The 12,156-nt window shown below is 59.7% G+C and overlaps 1 protein-coding gene across 11 annotated transcripts in view; it reads left to right on the top strand.

The window, feature by feature from the left end:
- The window catches only part of MOV10L1 (Mov10 like RNA helicase 1), a 61,766-nt gene that overhangs the window by 48,204 nt on the left and 1,406 nt on the right, over positions 1 to 12,156 (top strand). For 8 of the 11 annotated variants that reach the window (XM_085025271.1, XM_085025269.1, XM_085025267.1 and 5 more), the window contains 9 exons: positions 3,720 to 3,828; positions 4,025 to 4,194; positions 4,594 to 4,740; positions 5,286 to 5,407; positions 5,679 to 5,778; positions 5,879 to 6,043; positions 6,467 to 6,640; positions 10,886 to 11,035; positions 11,787 to 11,894. In XM_085025271.1, the coding sequence (XP_084881397.1) occupies positions 3,720 to 3,828; positions 4,025 to 4,194; positions 4,594 to 4,740; positions 5,286 to 5,407; positions 5,679 to 5,778; positions 5,879 to 6,043; positions 6,467 to 6,640; positions 10,886 to 11,035; positions 11,787 to 11,894 (1,245 nt within the window). Of the gene's footprint in view, positions 1 to 2,067; positions 3,829 to 4,024; positions 4,195 to 4,593; positions 4,741 to 5,285; positions 5,408 to 5,678; positions 5,779 to 5,878; positions 6,044 to 6,466; positions 6,641 to 10,885; positions 11,036 to 11,786; positions 11,895 to 12,156 lie in introns of all 11 variants that reach the window. The other 3 variants (XM_085025268.1, XM_085025272.1, XR_014845513.1) reach the window with 2 other exon arrangements.

Raw genomic sequence — 12,156 nt, 5'->3', positions numbered from 1 at the left:
GGTGTGATTCAGCACATCAACAGACTGAAGAGAAAAAAATCTCATCTCTGTAGACAGAAAAAAGGCATCTTAAAAAAATCCAGCATCCGTTGTTGTCGACCAGAACTCTCAGGGAACTGGAAACAGAAGGGACCTTCCTCCATCTCCAGACCTACTCGGTGCCTGAGGCTCTGTCCCCACAGGCTCCAAGTCCAGGTGCATCTGCTCCTGCCACTGGTGGGCGCTACCAGGAGGTTGCCAGCAGGCAGCTGGCAAAGACGCCTGAAGACGCGCCGACGGGCGCTTAAATACAACTGTGAGAACGATCAAGTGATTGACAAGTTTGTAGAATGTGAGATAACACACAGAGATGCACCCTAACATGTGCTCTATGTGTAACGTGTATAAATCAAGGCCATTTAAAATAGCATCCAGGGAGTTGCCATCGTGGCGCAGTGGAAACGAATCCAACGAGGACCCATGAGGTTGCGGGTTTGATCCCTGGCCTTGCTCAGTGGGTTAGGAGTCCGGCGTTGCCGTGAGCTGTGCTGTAGGTCGCAGATGCGGCTCAGATGTGGTGTGGCTCTGGCGTAGGCCAACGGCAACAGCTCCGATTAGACCCCTAACCTGGGAACCTCCATATGCCGCAGGTGCCGCCCTAAAAAGTCAAAAAAAAAAAATGGAAGTGTTTTTTAAAGTATTGGGGATAAATCTGACAGATGTGCAAGACTGAACGCCGCAAACTGCAAATCACCGGTGAGATGAAGCAGCAGCCCTAGCACTGGAGAGAGACTGTTCGTGGGCCAGAGGCACAAATGGTAAAGACAGGTTCTCTCCCCACCTTGACCTAGAAGGTCGGCGCTGCTCAAGTCCAGACCTCAGCAGGCTGTTCAGTTACAAAATTCATAAATGCAAAGGGCTTTAAAAGTTTAAAACATCTTTTTTTTTTTTTTTTTTTTTTTTTTGGCTTCTTAGGGCTGTACCTGTGGCATATGGAGGCCCCTAGGCCAGGGGCCTAATCGGAGCTGCAGCTGCCGGCCTACACCACAGCCACAACAGCGTGGGATCTGAGCTGCGTCTGCGACCTACACCACATCTCACGGCAACGCTGGATCCTTAAACCACTGAGCGAGGCTGGGGATCGAACCTGTGTCTTCATGGTTGCTAGTTGGGTTTGCTGACTGCTGAGCCATGACGGGAACTTCAAAACATCTTGAAGAAAGAACAGACTCTTTTGATGTGCTACAAAGACACAGGGGCGCAAGAGTGTGGTTCTGTTGTTAGGGTGGCAGGTGTATCAGTGGCACAAAAGAAAAGGCCCCAAGATAGGCCCACACATATTTGAACCATGGACACTCCAGGCAGTTGCGTGGAGAAAGGACAGTCTTTTTAACAACCGGTGCCGGGACAGTGGGCTGTCTGTGCAGAAAAGTCCACCGGGACCCGTGTCACACAGCAAGTACGGAAATTAACTCCAAGTGGTTCACAGCTCTGCGTGTGAAACCAAAACCTCTAGAAGCTAAACAGCAGGTAAGAAAATCTTCATGTCCTTAGGTCAGGCAAAGAGTGTTCAGATGTGATGCTGAGAGTCTGAGCAATAAAGAAAAGTGACTCGGAGTTCCCATCGTGGCGCAGCGGAAATGAATCCGACTAGGAACCATGAGGTTGCCGGTTCCATCCCTGGCCTCGCTCAGTGGGTTAAGGATCCAGTGTCGCCATGAGCTGTGGTGTGGGCTGCAGACGCGGCTCGGGTTCTGTGTTGCTGTGGTGTAGGCCCAAGGCTACACCTCCAACTGGACCCCCAGCCTGGGAACCTCCATGTGCCATGGGTGTGGCCCTAAAAAGACAAGTGATAATACTTTTAAAAAATGATTCAATGAAATTAAGTATTTTGCTCTTTAAAAAACATCAAAGTGGAGTTCCTGTTGTGGCTTAGGGTTGAGAACCCAGCATAGTGTCTGTGAGGATGGGGGTTTGATCCCTGGCCTCGCTCAGTGGACTAAGGATCCTGTGTTGCCACCCGCTGTGGTGTAGGTCGGGGCGCAGCTCTGATTCGACCCCCTAGCCCAGAACTTCCATATGCTGCAGGTGTGGCCATGAAAGAAGAAAAGCGTGAAGGCAAAGCAGAGACGAGTGACAGGCTGGAAATACTTCAGAGCGCGTGTGCGACACGAGGTCTGCGTGGAGAATAGAACTGTGCGCACTCAGCGAAGTAAAAACTCCATTTAAAACACAGCTGACGACGTGGGCAAGCGTTTTACCTGCAGCCTCCAGAGGGCAAGTCCCCGAAAAGGCGCTGGACAAGCTTCGTCAGCAGGGACGCGGGTCAGGGCGGCCAGGACAAACCAGATGCCGCCGCCCTGGCTGAGAGCCTGGGCAGCAGGAGGAGCCCCCGTGAAGGGCCGCAGGGTGTTTCCCCGGAGGGTTCACAGCGGCCGCTCGGGGGTGGCCAGAAACGCCCGCGGGGCCCTCCTTACAGCCTCTCGGCAGGGAGGACAGACATGGCACCCGCGGTGGTACAGGCGCCTGCAGACCGCCGGCGAGGCTGGGCGTCTGCAAGCCCACGGCCAGAAAGGCGCACACCCTGCGCTTCCGAGGACAGAGCCGCGCGCACATGCGGGCCAGCCGGAGCCAGGGGAGCGCCAGGGGCCTCGGGGGCTGGAGAGGCGTTCTCGGCCCTTGTGGTGCGGGGTCCCAGGTATGTGTGTGTGTCGGAGCTCGTCATGTGCCCACTTTCGTGTGTGTCATTTACACCATGCAGAACTCGCGCTGCAGCGGAGGGGCATACATGGCTGAGACCGGGCTCAGTGTGATGCCACGTGTGGAGATTTGCGCTGTGAGGACAGCGGGGCAGTTTTACTTCTGGGGTTAATCCTGCGAACGGAGCCGCATGATGACCCCACGGTGCACGTGCAGAGCTGGTTGTTACCACGCTGCTTCTAACGGGACATTTGCAAAACAGGTCCGTTGGTCCAGGTCAGGTTCCGTTTTTGTTTAAATACCTTGTGAGACCAGTTCCCCGGCGGGATCCGCGCACAGCTGTATCCCGGAGGCAGGCGAGGTTCTGCCCGGAGCAGAGACGGGCCTCTGCACGCCTGTGACTGCGGAGAGCGTCCTCGGGGGCCCCAGGGCAGCCAGGGGCCTGGACTTGCCTCGGGCCCCTGCAGGCTCTCCCCCAGAGGCACGGCGTCTCCCGGGAGAGAAGACACGTGGGACTCAAGTGAAAGGTCACCCTTTGTTTTTGTGTCATCGTCACAGAAATTTATTTTTGAAAGGGGACTTTGAACAAAGCTTTCCAGCACCTTCTTAGTCGATACTCTATCTTCATTATGTTTTAAGGGCATGACTTGTGATCTGTGCAGAGAGCTGGAAAGGAGATGAAACAAGCAGGACACGTTGGTAATTGTCTCTGCGCTCTGAGCCTGTGTGAACAGAAAACTTGCTTTTTTTTTCTTTGTCTTTTTAGGGCCGTCCCCATGTCACATGGAGGTTCCCAGGCTAGGGGTGGAATCAGAGCTACAACTGCCCGCCTACACCACAGCCACAGCAGTGTGGGATCTGAGCTGCATCTGCCGCCTACACCACAGCTCGGGGCAACGCCAGATCCTTAACCTACTGAGCGAGGCCAGGGATTGAACCCACATCTTCACAGACACTGTGTCGGGTTCTTAACCCATTGAGCCACAGCAGGAACTTCACAAAACACTGCTTAAGCTGTTTTTCTGCATGGTTATTTCCAGAATAGGAAAGCCACGAAGGACCAAACTAAGCCAGCACCAGAGGAGCAGCGGCGGGCAGGTGCCCAGGACACTGCGGGACCTCCGGCCTTCCCTGGGGACGGGGGCCTGGGTGAGTCTCTGGGGACACAGCAGCTTCTGCACAGGAGAAGACACAGACTCTGGCCACGGAGACTGGGTGACACCGCACGGTGCCACAGGAGCCACGTGGGCCGAGGCGGGGCATGAGGGGCCTGCCTCCCCGTGGCCTCAGAGCCCCTCTCCCCCCCGCCTGCCCCTTCTCCCCCCACCGCCCCCGCCCCATGTAGTCACCGGAACCCCGAGAGCCAGGGAGGGGTTTTTCAACCCGATGCTGAACGAGAACCAGCAGTTGGCGGTGAAGAGGATCCTGAGTGGCGACTGCCGCCCGCTGCCCTACGTCCTGTTCGGGCCTCCTGGGACTGGGAAGACGGTGACAGTCATAGAGGCTGTGCTGCAGGTAGCGCCCCGCGGGCCGCGCGTCCCCATAGACCAGCTGAGCTGTGGCTCCAGGCAAGAACCAGGACAAGGCCGCAGGGAGCTTGCAAATCCCCAGTGATCTCCTTTTGAGGGCAGGGTGTTGTAAGTGCCAGCTTCGCAGGGTTGGGGTTCAGAGGAGCGGACGGCACCCGTGTCTGGTCCGTCGGGACTGAAGTGGAGTCTGCGTTCAGTGCTCTGCTTCCTTTGGGACGCAGGTCAGCGTGCACGCACCCGCCCCCAGTGCCGCCGGGCCCGGTCGGGGGTCCCCTGGAGCCCCGCCTCGGCCTCAGGCTGTGGGGGAGCCGGGGCTCAGGCCCCGGGGGCACGGGCAGGGGGCTGGTGCGCCTCCTCCTCTGCCTCCCGCGTGCCCTGGATGCAGGTGTTCCACGCTCTGCCGGACAGTCGGATCCTGGTCTGCGCGCCCTCCAACAGCGCGGCCGACCTGGTGTGTCTGCGGCTGCACGAGAGCCGGGGGCTGCGGCCCGGCGCCATGGTCCGCGTGAACGCCACCTGCCGCTTCGAGGAGGTGAGCGCCGGCCCCGGCCCGGGGCGATTCCCTTCCCCAGCGCGCACCCTTCCCCAGCGCGCAGGTCTCCCGTGCCGTCTCGGCGCTGCTCAGGGCTGGGGCTCGGTCAGTGGCTCCCGAGGACTGTTTGCGTTGGCTCTGCTGCGTTGGTTTGCTGCAGAAGCTGCTGGCTGGGTGAACAGGGGGGGTTGCGTCTAGAGAGTGGGGGCCGTTCTTGGGGGAAGGATCCGCAGGGTTGTATGTCGCCATCCTGGCTCGAGAGTCTGTAAGACGTGGGCAAAACTGGTAGGAAAACATGAAACATTTTGACTTCAGAAAGCCCTCGCTACTCGGTCATGACTACGAAGTGGCAGCAGGACGGGAGCATCTGGGGTCCCTTTCAGCTCGGTTACGTCCAGTCGAGAGAGATGCTTCGTGCATTCCCCTTGTGGTGCAGGGGGTTACACGTCTGCTGCAGGGGCTCGGGCCCTGGCTTGGGAACTGCCGCGAAAGAGAGGACGTGCCCAGGGGTCTGAAGGGCACCTCCGCCCCCTCCCGCCCCCCAGACCATCCTGGACGCCATCAAGCCGTACTGCAGAGACGGGGAGGACGTCTGGAGAGCCTCCCGCTTCAGGGTCGTCATCACCACGTGCAGCAGCGCGGGCCTCTTCTACCAGATCGGGCTGAGGTGGGCGCTGGGCCCTTGGGGGCTCAGGGCGCACCCAGAGCCAGGGGAGCTGACTGTGAGGGAGGCCCTGCGGGCCAGGGGCGCGGGTGGGACGGGGGGGGGGTGAGCCCGAGACGGAGGCGGGGGGAGCTCGGTGTGGTGGAGGCGGGCGGTGCCCAGGGCACGGTGGCAGGAGCGGAGCAGCGTGCAGAGGGGGCAGGGGCAGCGAGGCGAGGCCTTGTTGGCCGGGACAGCCGGGCAGGCATGAGCCTTTGGGATGCGTTTGGTCTAGAGTTGGACACTTCACACACGTGTTTGTGGACGAGGCGGGCCAGGCCAGCGAGCCCGAGTGCCTCATCCCCCTGGGGCTGATCTCGGACATCGATGGCCAGGTGAGGCCCGCGCGGTCGCCCCAGGGCGGGGGCTGGCTCTGCCCCTGCTGCGTTCCCTTGTGGACCAGCCGCCGACCGCTGTCCCGTTGGCGTGTCATAGATCATCCTGGCCGGAGACCCCATGCAGCTCGGACCTGTCATCAAGTCCAGGCTGGCCATGGCCTACGGGCTGAACGTCTCCATGCTGGAGAGGCTGATGGCGCGGCCAGCATACCTGCGGGATGAAGACGCCTTCGGGGCCTGTGGCGCCTACAACCCCTTGTTGGTGAGCTTGGACCCCCTGCCGTTGGATCAGACAGGAGTCCATCTCCCTGCGTCCACGGGCCACGCCCCGGCCAGTGGCCCCTCTGCCGCCACCCCCCGGCTGGGCCACAGGCACCCAACTCCTCTGTCTCCCGAGCTCAGAAGTGTGCTTGCGGGGCTCCCCCGGACCGGCTGGCTGTCCCAGGCGGCAGCTGAGGCCGATGGCGGGGGTCTGGGCGCCGAGCCGAGAGCTCCAGCAGCAGCAGTGCGGGGGCGCGGGCTTCCCCGGCTGCTCTCTGGGGTCACGAGACCGTGGGGCCGTGCAGCCCACAGGGGGTGCGCAGCGGAGGCAGGGCACCGCGGGTGGTTCCGGTGGGCCGGCTGCTTTCTCCCTCCGGCTCGAGCTGACCTTGGCCCTGGACCTGCCCCTGCTTCGTCCGCGCAGGTGACGAAGCTCGTGAAGAACTACAGGTCCCACTCGGCACTGCTGGCCCTGCCGTCCCGGCTCTTCTACCACCGCGAGCTGGAAGTGTGCGCCGACCCCAAGGTGGTGACGTCCCTGCTGGGCTGGGAGAAGCTGCCGAGGAAGGGCTTCCCCCTGGTCTTCCACGGGGTGAGGGTGAGCTGCGGGCCGGGCCCCGGCGGGCGGCTGACGGGTCTGCGCGGGGCTGCTGCTGCTCCGCGCTGCGCGAGGCGGGCAGACGCCTGCCCAGGGTGGAACCCGAGGCAGGCTTGGTCCTGACGCCCCTCTCTGGGGCAGAGGCAGGGTCCCCCGGTGCCCTCAGGCCTTGAGGGCGCCCTGCTGTGGCGGAGGTGGACGTGAGTGCAGGCGCAGCTGGGGGCGCCCGCTGTCTGGATGCAGAGAGTCGCAGGGAGGAGGGTCCCCCTGCCGTGAGGCCCCACTGGCCACTGCTTCGGAACGTCGGGGAACACTGTTCCCCAGCTTCGGGTCCGGAGCGACCTGGTGTCAGGAAAAGCCAAGCAGAAACCGTGGGGGGCGCGGCAGGGACTCAGCTGAGGAGGGCGGTGGCCTGAGCGCGGGAACTGGCGGAGGGCAGCCTGATGGAGAGGCTGGCTGGGGAGGGAGCTGCGAGCGCGCAGGGGGCTGTAGAGGGAGCAGAGGGCGTCCCCTGCTGCCGCAGTAGAGTCAGGACTGTTGGCATGACCTTGGCACGGATGCGATCCCTGGCCCAGGCACGGCCCCCTGCCGTGGGCACAGCCAGAAGTAAGAGAGTAGAAGGAAGTAGCGCCCCCAGCCCACCAGATAAACCTGCAGCAGGGCTGTGAGACGAGTCCAGATGTGTCGCCTTAGTGAGTCTCCAGGGCCTGAGTACGGGGGCCCCGCCTGGGCCCTGGGAGTGAGTCCAGGGGGCTGCAGCGCCGCCTGGGCCCTTACTGTCCCCTGGGGCGTGGCACCCCGGGGTCACCTGACTCCCCTGTTGGCAGCCCTTCCCCCAGAGCTCTGTCCCCAGCCCAGAGCGTCGAGGGCACGGCAGCGTGGTCTTGTCCAGGAAGACGAGCAGTCGCGCCTGTGCTCAGACACAGCCCAGGGGACAGCGGGGCTGTGCCCAAGCCTGAGACACTAGCCGTCTGGGGGGATTGCAGAGGCAGCCTTGGACTTGGCTGTTCGTTTTCTGCCTCCTTAGTCTCAGCTGCGTCTTTAGCCCTCCCCGTCTCGAACGTGCTCTCACCTTTTCTTGGTTTGTTGTCATTCGCAAAAGACAAGACGCCCGGCCCCAGCGCTCCTCGGCCTCGTCCCCGTGGGGACACAGCCAGCGCCTTGCCCTGCTTTCCAGGTGTGTCTTCACGGGGCTCTGTCCTTTTTCCCTTTTTAATGCCCGAACCTGCGGCATGTGGAAATCCCTGGGCCAGGGAGTGCATCAGAGCCGCAGCCAGGACCTACGCCAGGTCCTTTAACCCACTGTGCCAGGCCAGCCGTCGAACCCAGGCCACCCCTGCCCCCTGAGCCACTGCAGTCAGGTTCTTAACCAGTTGCGCCACAGCAGGAGCTCCATCTTTCTCAGTGGTTTTTATTAAAGTATGGTCGGTCCGCAGGGTCGTGCCCGTTTCTGCTGTGCAGCAAAGTGATCCAGTTGCATGTGTGTACACACACACACACACGCACACACACACTCTCTTCTCCCTCATTACCTTCCATCATGTTCCGTCACAAGAGACAGGAAAGAGTTCCCTGTGCTGTGCAGTAGGGCCTCAGGGCTGACCCACGCTGAATGTCGTAGTCTGCGTCTCCTGACCCCAAACTCCCCGTCTGCCCCACTCTCTCCCCTGCCCCCTTGGCAACTAACTACCAGTCTGTTGCCCAGGTCTGCGAGTCTGGCTCTCTTTTGTAGACAGGTTCATCTGTGCCGTGTTTTCGATTCCACCTGGAAGTCATGTCCCGTGGTATTTGTCTTCCTCTTTCTGCCTGCCTGCACTCCATGCGAGAGCTTCCAGTTCCATCCGTGTTGCCGCACAGGGCATCATTCTGTTCTTCTTTATGGCTGAGTAGTAGTCCACTGTGTGTAGATACCACATCTTCCTGCTCCAGTCATCTGTCAGTGGACATGTAGTTGCTTCCATGACTTGGTTTTTGTGAACAGGGCTGCGGTGATCATAGGGCTGCAGGTATCTTTTCGAATTGTAGTTGTGTCTGGCCACATGCCCAGGAGTGGCATTGCTGCGTCATGGTAGTTCTGTATCTCGTTTTCTGAGGAAGCTCCGTGCTGTTCTCCACCGTGGTCGTACCAGTCTACATAGTCCCAGCAAGAGTGCAGGAGGGTCCCCTTTTGTCACACCCTCTCCAGCATTTGTCACCTGTGGACTTACTTGTGGCGGCCGTTCTGACTGGCGCGAGGTGGTCCCTCATAGTAGTTTTGATTTGCATTTCTCTAGTGATGAGTGGTGTCAAGCATTTGTTTCACGGGCCTGTATGCTTTTTTTGGAGAAATGTCTCTTCAGGTCTTCTGCCCATTTTCTAATAGGGTCGTTTGCTTTTGCTGTTGAGTTGTGTGTATGTTTCGGAGGTGAGGCCCTTGCCGTCGCGTCGCTTACAGGTGTTTTCTCCCGTATTCTGTGGGTTGTCTTTTCTTGCTTTTTTTCATGGTTTCCTTTGCTCTGCAAAAGCTTGTAAGGGTAATTAGATCCCATGGTTTATTTTTGTTTCAACGTCTATCGCCTTGAGAGGCTGACCTGAGAAGACGTTGGTACGGTTGCTGTCTGAGGGTGTTTTGCCTGTGTTCTCCTCCGGGAGCTGGGTGGTGTCGAGTCTTGTGTTCAAGTCTTTCGGCCTTTCTGAGTCTGTTTTTGTGCGTGGTGTGAGGAGGGTGCGTTCTGGTGACGTTGATGTACATGCAGCTGTCCAGCTTGCCCGGCACCACTTGCTGAAGAGACTGTCCTTTTCCCATTTTATATTCTTGCCTCTTTTGTCAGAGATTAATTGACCATGGATGTCTGGGTTTATTTCTGTACCAGTTCCACGCTGTCTTGATGACTGTGGCTTTGAAATATTGTCTGAGGTCTGGGAGCGTGATGCCTCCTGCTTGGTCTTTTTCCTCAGGATTGCTTTGGCAATTCTGGGTCTTTTGTGGTTCCATATAAATTTTAAATAATAAAGTTGTTTATTCTCATTCTGTGAAAAATGTCATGGGTAATTTGATAGGGGCTGCATTAAATCTCACTGCTTTGGGTAGGATGGCCATTTTAACAATTTTAATTCTTCCAAACCAGAAGCATGGGCTATCTTTCCATTTCTTTGAATCCTCTTTAATTTCCTTAATGAAGATTTTGTGGCATGCCCGTTGTGGCTCAGCGATAATAAACCCAACTAGTATCCATGAGGACTCAGGTTCGATGCCTGGCCCCATTCAGTGGGTTAAGGATGCGGCATTGCTGTGAGCGGTGGTGTAGGTCTCAGCTTAGATCCTGCGTTACTGTGGCTCTGGCATAGACCAGCAGCTGCAGCTCCGATTAGCCCCCTAGCCTGGAAATGGTCATATGCCACAGGCGTGGCCCTTAAAAAGACCGAAAAGAAAGAAAGAAAGAAAAGTCTGTAGTTCTCAGCATATAAGTGTTTCACCTCCTTGGTCAGGTTTATTCCTCGGTATTTAATGGGGGGGGGAGGTGCGATTAAACAATGTGTTCTGGGTTTTTTGTGGGGGTTTTTTCTTTCTTTTTAGGGCTGCACCCACAGCATATGGAAGTTCCCCAGCCAGGGGTCAAATCCAAGCCGTAGCTGCCAGCCTGCACCACAGCAATGCGGGATCCAAGCCGCATATGCAACCTGCACCATAGCTCATGGCAACACCAGATCCTTAACCCACTGAGCAAGGCCAGGGATCAAACCCGCGTCCTCATGGACACTCGTCAGGTTCTTTACTGCTGAGCCATAATAGGAACTCCACTAAGAATATTTCGGTGACCTGTTTTTTATTTCTAGTTTCACTAGGTTCTGACCAAGAACAAAGGCCTATGAATTCTGCTTTTAAAAATTTGTGGCCAAGTCGGTGCCAGCTGGCCGGCAGCCTCCGCAGGCCAGGTGCTCTGCTCCGCCCATAGCTCCTAGGCCTCGTCCGCTGGGCTCTTCTCTCCCTCCGTCCAGCTGGGGCAGGGGGGCAGCTCCCCAGGCCGCAGACTTGCCCCTCCAGCCCCTTCTCTGCAGCATCTCCGCAGCTGGGGATGAGTCTCTCAGGAGCTAACGTGGGGCGGCCCTGCCAGCGTGAGTCTGCCTGGGAGCAGGGCTCCCTGCCCAGGGCTGAATTGCCTGCCGCACCTGCTTCTCTCCTCGTCCGCAGAGCCTCCACAAGCTTCTGTCAGAAACTGCACTTCCGGGACGGACGTGCCATTCTCTTGTCTCCTGCTTGTTCAGGGCACCGAAGCTCGTGAAGGGAGAAGCCCGTCGTGGTTCAACCCCACGGAGGCTGTGCAGGTCATGCGCTACTGCTGCCTCCTGGCCAGGAGCGTCTCCAGCCAGGTGTCTGCCGGGGACATCGGCGTGATCACGCCCTACCGGAAGCAGGTGTGGACCTGCCCGGGGAGCTCCCCCATCTTCTGCCGGGGGGGGGGGGGGGGGGGTCTGGGGAAGGAAGGTGGCCACGGCTCTGTGGAGGGCTGCCCAGCCAGTCCCCCTGCATCTGCACGTGTGCCCCAAACGGGGAGGCTGGGGGCCAGGCATGTGGGGTGGCCTCCACCGTGGGGGGCTCCCGCTCCGTGGGCAGGAGAAGGCCCTCCCCTGGGTGGCGAGGGCAGCCGCTCTGCACTGGCCTTCCCGTGGTCCCGGTGAAAGCGGGGCCTGCTTCCAGGACCTGTGTTCCCGCGTCACAGCTTCCAGTTGGTTCTTCTTTACCCCTGGAGGGCTGAACCCCCGTCCTGTGCAGCTGGTCAGCCGTCCCGCCGGCAGGATCCTCCCCCTCGTCCCTCCTCCCAGCTGTTCGGTTGTGGCCTCCCCGCCTGGTTCCTGTTGGAACGGCCTAGGCCCAGCGCCGTCGCCAGGGACATCCACGTCCGCAGGCCGGCGTCTTCGCCTCCCTGCAAAACGGGGCACCCCTGCTGCGCACGCGGGGGAGGGGCTCCGGGAGGTGCCCCCCCACCCGCCCCGCCCCCGCGGTGCCCCTGAGGTCAGGGCTGGTGCCGCGACCAGCTTGGACTTGGAGGAAGCTGCTTGGCAGTTGACAGGCAGCAGTGCCCCGGTCCCCCTGACGGCGGGCTTGTGCGGAACCGCAAGGAACGTGGAGGCTTGTGGGTGGAGCCTCCGCGCGTCTCCCTCGCAGGTGGAGAAGATCAAAATCCTCCTGCGGAACGTCGGTCTGGCGGAGGTGAAGGTCGGGTCCGTGGAGGAGTTTCAAGGGCAAGAGTATTTGGTCATCATCATCTCCACTGTAGGTGCCCGGGCGGGGCGGGGCCCGGGCGGGGGAGGGGGGGCGGGGCCCGGGCTGCCCCTCGGCAGTGACCTGTGGGTGCGCTTTTAAAACAGACGCACGATGGAGTTCCCGTCGTGGCGCAGTGGTTAACAAATCCAACGAGGGACCATGAGGTGGTGGGTTCAATCCCTGGCCTCACTCAGCGGGTTAAGGATCCGGCGTTGCCGTGAGCTGTGGTGTAGGTCGAAGACGCGGCTCGGATCCCGCGTGGCTGTGGCTC

This window comes from Sus scrofa, chromosome 5 (assembly GCF_054392235.1).
Source record: "Sus scrofa isolate SSC_HxYL_T2T_F1_AM1 chromosome 5, Sscrofa_HxYL_maternal_Yorkshire_Landrace_v2.0, whole genome shotgun sequence".
Classification (NCBI taxonomy): domain Eukaryota; kingdom Metazoa; phylum Chordata; class Mammalia; order Artiodactyla; family Suidae; genus Sus; species Sus scrofa.
This window is presented reverse-complemented; position numbering and strand designations above follow the sequence as displayed.